The sequence below is a fragment of the Ursus maritimus genome, unplaced genomic scaffold, assembly GCF_017311325.1.
Source record: "Ursus maritimus isolate PB19 unplaced genomic scaffold, ASM1731132v1 scaffold_17, whole genome shotgun sequence".
Taxonomy (NCBI): Eukaryota; Metazoa; Chordata; class Mammalia; order Carnivora; family Ursidae; genus Ursus; species Ursus maritimus.
The window spans coordinates 58,362,390-58,368,085 of record NW_024424119.1 but is presented as its reverse complement, the minus strand read 5'-3'; the positions used below and the strand labels follow the sequence as shown (position 1 = coordinate 58,368,085).

The following is a 5,696-nucleotide window of genomic DNA, read 5'->3' as shown; positions in this document are numbered from 1 at the left end:
AGGGCACGGTTAGGGGGCAGGAGAGTGGGCTGGCAGGCAGGGGTCTCTCACTGCCCCCCGCGGGGGCCGGCAGGATGGTTTTGGAAATGTCCAGGATTGCTTCGGCGCACATCAGCTCAGCGGACGTGTCTGCCCGGCACGGCGGCCGTTCCACAAGCTCGTTTGCGGTGGCTCTGGGATCTCTGGGTGGCTTGGAGGGGTGGTCAGGGTGAGGGCCACCTGGGCTGAGTTCCACGGCCTTCAGGGCCACCGGCTTCTTCCTGCCTGGTGTTTTCCTGTGGGTTTCGGGCAAGGCACCTTTCGTGGAGTGGCCTGTGCTGCGTGTGGGAGGGTCGGGCCCCTTTCCCTCCCCGAGGGGCGTTCTCTGCGGCGGCTCTACGCCCGCCTCCTTCCTTTTCTGCAGCTGGTACAGCTGGATGGCCTCCTCAATGCCATCGTCACTGCTGGAGCCGGACACCTTGCACACCAGGGCTGCGCTCTTGGCTCGCTTCGCCCTCCGCCCGGGGCCGGCGCTCCTCCTGACCGCGCCTTTACTCGGGGGAGCTTCCGCGGGGCGGCCTGCAGCGGTGGCCGGCTTAGCGCCGTCTGCGCTCTCCGGCTCGGCAGTGGCCTTGGACCTGAGGCCTCGGGGCCGTGGGCTCACCTTTGCTAGCCTGGGAGGTTTCCGGAAGATGAAGTCCTTGCAGGCTCCTATGACCTCCTGCCGATGTGCCTTGGCCGTCGGCTCTTTGCTGGATCTGAGCGCTGATCTGGCTGCGTTATCGCCGGGGTCTGGTTTCGTGTCCACGGAAACATCACATCTTGGGGTCTCGTGTTGTCTTTTCTCGTTCAGAAACTGTTCGATCTCCGCCTGGATGCTCTGCTCGAAGGAGTCGTCACTGCTCACGCTAACCGGAGAGGCGGAGCCCCGGTCCTGGCCGGCTCCCACGCGGCTGCCAGGGGCGCCTCCTGAGCTGGGTGCAAACTTCGGGGGACATGGGGCAGGTGGGGCGCTCCCACCCAGAGGAACCTCTGGTTTGCACCGCCTGCCCCCGTCCGGGGCCCCAGGCGGCTGGGCCGCCCCACTCTTGGCCTTTAGGTACTCCTGGATTGCTTCTTCAATGTCCCGGTCCACGGAGTCGTCGCTGTCCGAATCCAGCACCAAGGGGCCAAAGTCTGCGGCGTCCTCCTCCCTCGAGGGGACGAAACCAGCAGCGAGACCGCAGGCAGCAAACGCAGGGGTGGCGGCCGGCCTGGCGTCCCGGCCTTTGTCCGCCCTCTGGCTTCTGTGCAGGGCCAGCTCATCGCTCATGCCCAGGGCAGCCGGGTCGCTCTGCAGCGTGCTGATGAGCATCTGTACCTGGGCGCTCACCGAGGCTCTCGAGACGCCCTCTTTCGGCTCCGAGAAGCACCCGGGAAACCTAAAGCTCCCGGGCGTGCCAAAGGCCTCCCATTTTGACTGGAGAGCAGCCACAGGAGGGGCGTTCATGAGGAACATTCTAGCAGACGGGGAGGGACGTGCAGAGAGGCGAGTGCTTTGCTTTTCTGCCCCTTTCACATCCTGGGAGGAAAGCAAGGACGTTGGTGCGAGGCCGCTCTGCTGGTACGCGCGGCCGTGGAGAAGCGGCCCGCCGGGCCAGAGTCCAGAGGCCCGGCTCAGAGGCGCACGCCGGGTGAGCCCGGGGCACCGGGCAGGTGACTCACGCTTCCTAGGCCTCGGGGAACTCAGCTGCCGCGGGAGGCCAGCGGTGGAGACCGAGGAAGGAACCGCTCTGAGCCATGGCTGCTGGGTCTAGCCAGCAGCACGCGCCAGCGTCCCTTCCCATCCTGCGCTCCTACTCGGGCCTTCCATCTTCTCTGTAAGAGAAGCGCGGTTTCAGCTCTGGCAAAGGCTGCCGAGAGATGCCAACAAGATCAAGGCCGCACGTGCTTCTCGCGGGTTCAAAAGAATGGCTGTGTGAATCTAAGCTTAGTGAGGCTTCGCCGGTCATTTTGTTCTCCATGCGAAACATGAGCTCCTGAAATAAAAAGTGACGGGAGGTGAGCGATTGAAACATAATTTCCCAAACGTCCTGAGTCAGTTACACTAAAGCCTTTTTATTCAAAAACGTCAAGCGTGTATCTGTCAGGCGGTCTCACGGGCTCGTCTTGCTAATTAGCAGAGAAGCTGCCCCAGACGCTGTCCCACGCCCTTTCCCATCCTGCGTGGTTACTCCGGCCCCGGATCTCAGACCCGAGGTGGCTGCACCAGCAGGGTTGCCGGGCTGGTTGTGGGAACACTTTGAAGACCTTCCCCTAAAGGTCAGGGACCACGGCTGCAGAGGGGAACGTGGCGCACACTGTAGAGTCACATGGAAAATACGACACATCACATAACCATTCATTCCTAACCTGTTTTCCCCGTCTTTCCTGACCACCCAGACCCCTCCCCCAAACTGGAATGCAAAGCAGTTGAGATGCAAGAGCCCCGCAGCATTTATAGGGACAGGGAAACGCACTTCCACCCCACGATAGTGCCACGCGAGGCTGTCACCACCCTTGCAACCTCAGCGGGTAGGCTGGAACTGGCCTACCTACCAGCTTTGCTTTCAACACGGATCCCCCCTCTACCAGGAGCTTCTGTCCTGACAAGCGTATCATCCCATATTTATACCCCGCAGTCCTTTCCAAGAAAGCGTGGCTGGCCACATAGGCACAGACATGCCCAAGCAGGTGCAACCAGCAATTAACCAGAGGGCATTCACTGCTGTGGCTTTGTGCCCAAAGACCGATACTGTAATGTAAAAGCATTTATGGTAATTCCTTGAAATTCTCAAGGCCCGTTTCAGTGGGATGACTTAGCAGCCAATGTTTGCAGAGCATTTCAGGATTATGTCTTCATCCCCCCAGCACCCTTTGTCCACTTTTGCAATAGACTTTTGACTACTAGAGTAAGGATCAGAAACACCTAGGTCAGAGGCTGAAGCTTCAGCTAGTAAAGATTTTTTTTTTTTGGAAAGAAAGACCATGAATTTAAGGGCTCGAAACTCAAGTTTGTAAAAACTTAATCCTCAGACCAAAGACAGTTAATCACATCAAATTCACAACTATCCCGGGCCACAGCTCTGACGCTGGGGGAAGCGTGTGAAGCTACCTGCCGCTTCTTGGACGCCAGCGTCCCACCACGGCCCACAGCCTCTCCCGGAACATCACCCTCTCGGGAGGGTCCCCAGTCACAGAGCAGAGGGGACGACAAGGGTCGGGAGAGGGCCTCTGCCCCGGCCAGGGGGCTGTGCCCACCTTGCCGTGCTCAGTATCCGAGTTGCCTTGGCAGGATGACAGAGATCTCGAGATGTTCGCACCGGCCTTGGACCGCAAAGCCTAAACCAAGAACGTTAACTCCTTCAGCAGCAATACAACTTTAAACAACGGGCCCAGGGATGAGCCCATCGGTGTGGGGATGCAGTAAGTCCGACACTAGGTAGCAAACTTGTGGCAGGAGGAAAAAGTCTGGTCTCTACTAACCATGTTCCCCATGCTCTCCCGGGGCTCCCAGTGAGCGGTGCTCTGAATTGTCAAATCGCCTCAGGCAAGACTGAGGTTAAGAATCAGAGGGAATCTCCGGCGACGGCTCGTGTCTTTAAAACAATCAACTGCATGAGAGGAATCATTGTGAAAAACTCCCCGAAACTGTACTTGGAGAGAACTGCGGGCTGCGGCCAGGGGCTCTGGCTTTGTCAAACGGCCGGCCTGCAGCCCCAGAGCCCCGAAACAGGAGTGGAGGGTGGCTGTGGGGGTGTCCAGCCCTGCACCCCAAAGCCACGTGGTGCCAACATTGACAAAGCAGCGGAGGGCACACGGACATCTCAGTCTGGACACCAGTCCTCGGGGAGGGCTGATTCCTGCTTATGCTTATCACCTGAACAGTCTGGCTCCCTGCACCAAACGCCCCCAAACACATCTCTCAGCTCACCAACAAGCGGTTCGGCTCCTGTTCGTCCCTCTCAGGTAGCAGCTTCCCCCCTGGGTGAGGGAGATGCGGTCAGGGTACCAGGCCCACAAGGAGGGCAGGGGAGCCCAAAGTGGGCGTGGGCCTGCCAGGAGGTGAGGCTCTACCGGCTCGCCACGACCTCTCCCTGGGCGAAGCTGCCCGGCCTCCGCCTGTGCCAGGGGGCCCGGGGGGGCGAGACCCTCCCTGCCCTCCTGGCCCTGCGCTCTCACACCGGCCCCCGCGGTCCCCGGCCCCGGGGCGCCCGGCCAGGTGAGCGCGAGCACCTCCCGCGGGGCGGGGCCGGCCTCCGCCCGGGTCTGCGGCGGGGATGCGCGGGGACCCGGGCGCCGCGGGGACCGGGGGCCGGCCGGGGCCCGCGACCCTCCCGGAAGCCGCGGCCGAGCGCGGGGCGGAGCCGCCTTTCCGCCGGAGGGCCGGGCCCGCGGCCGCGCTTGGGGCGGGGAGCCGGGCAAGGCCGGAAGCGCCGGCCGCCGGGCCTCACCTGTGCGCACCTGGGCCCGCCCGCCCCGAGCTGCCGGCTCCGAGGGACGCGGGCGGGCGCCTCGAGCGCGTCCCCGCCCGGGCCAGGCGGCGGCCGGAGCGCCCGCCGGCGCCGCACTCGCCCGCCCCGGCCCGCCGCCGCCCCGGCCCGCCGCCCGCGCGCCCCGGGGAGGGAGGGGAGGGCGGAGTGGGGAGAGGAGGGGAGGACCGGGGAGGCGGCGGGCCCGCGCGGGGCCGGGGGGCGGGGCGGGCGCGGGCGGCGGCGGCGGCGCCCCCTCCCCGGACCTACCGGCGGCCGCGCTCCGGAAGCCGTGCCCGGTGGCTGGGCATCATGGGAATGGCACGGCCGAGTTCCGGGAGGCGCGCGGCCACGCCGGACCCCGCCCGCGAGCGCGCGACCACCTGCCGGCCGGCTGCGGGGCGCCCCCGCCCTCGCCCTCCGCCCGGCGTCCGGCCCCGCGCGCCCCGCGCGCCCCGCAGTCCCCCCCCGCCGCGTCCCGCCCCGCGCGCCCAGGCTCGCTCGGGCCCGGGGCGCCCCCGCGCCGGGGAGTTCGGGGTGGCTGACGTGTGACCCCCGCCCGCCCTGCCGGAGGCGGGGCCGGAGCTGGGGGCCGCCCTGTCCCCCGGGGTGCGGGCGAGGCGCGGGGAGCGCGCGCCCAGTGAGTGCTGGAGGTGGGGGCCCGGAGGGGCGGTCCGTCCTGACGTCGGTGCTGTGATGACCGGCTGCAGTGTTACTAGAAGTTCCTCCATGAGTGTCCACTGTGTGCCTGGCACCGAGCCCGCAGCGCGGTCCTCCTGCCCCCGGACCGGAGTGTGCACTGAGCTCCAAGTTGAATGCACTGAAAGCCGGCCCTGAAAGCCGCCACACCGCGGCCCCTCAAGCCCACGTTCCCCGGGCTGTCTGCTCCAGGGCCGGCTTTCTCTCCAGGAAAGCTGCCCAGGCCGCCAGCCGCTGGGTCTTCAGCTGTGGCTGGCGGTTGCTTCTCAGTCTCCGGTTGCTCCCGCGCCCAGACTGAGAGATCAGCAACCCGGGAGGCTGAGGATCGGCCAGTATCCCTCCCAGGAGAGCGGGGCAGGTAGGACTGAACAAGGCAAGCAAGGCTCAGTCACTCAGGAACCGGTCTCTGAGCTCCTGGGAGTGCGGGCCCTGGGCCTGGCCTGCGGGGCTGGGGTCCTGTGCTGGGGTGGGGGAGGGTTGCGGGGCTGGCTTTGTGTGCAAACCCGCAGCCTGGTTCTAACAGGAGCA

At 65.2% G+C, this 5,696-nt stretch overlaps 1 protein-coding gene across 1 annotated transcript in view; it reads right to left on the bottom strand.

Annotated features, from left to right (window-relative positions):
• PPP1R26 (protein phosphatase 1 regulatory subunit 26) overlaps positions 1–4,043 on the bottom strand; it is an 8,109-nt gene extending 4,066 nt beyond the window's left edge. Inside the window, exons 1-4 of the mRNA XM_040632176.1 lie at positions 3,932–4,043; positions 3,484–3,596; positions 3,259–3,339; positions 1,023–2,318 (exon numbers count right to left, since the gene is read on the bottom strand). Of these exons, the coding sequence (XP_040488110.1) occupies positions 1,023–1,477 (455 nt within the window). The 5' untranslated portion in view covers positions 1,478–2,318; positions 3,259–3,339; positions 3,484–3,596; positions 3,932–4,043. The remainder of the gene's footprint in view (positions 1–1,022; positions 2,319–3,258; positions 3,340–3,483; positions 3,597–3,931) is intronic.
• Between the last annotated feature and the right edge of the window lie 1,653 nt (positions 4,044–5,696).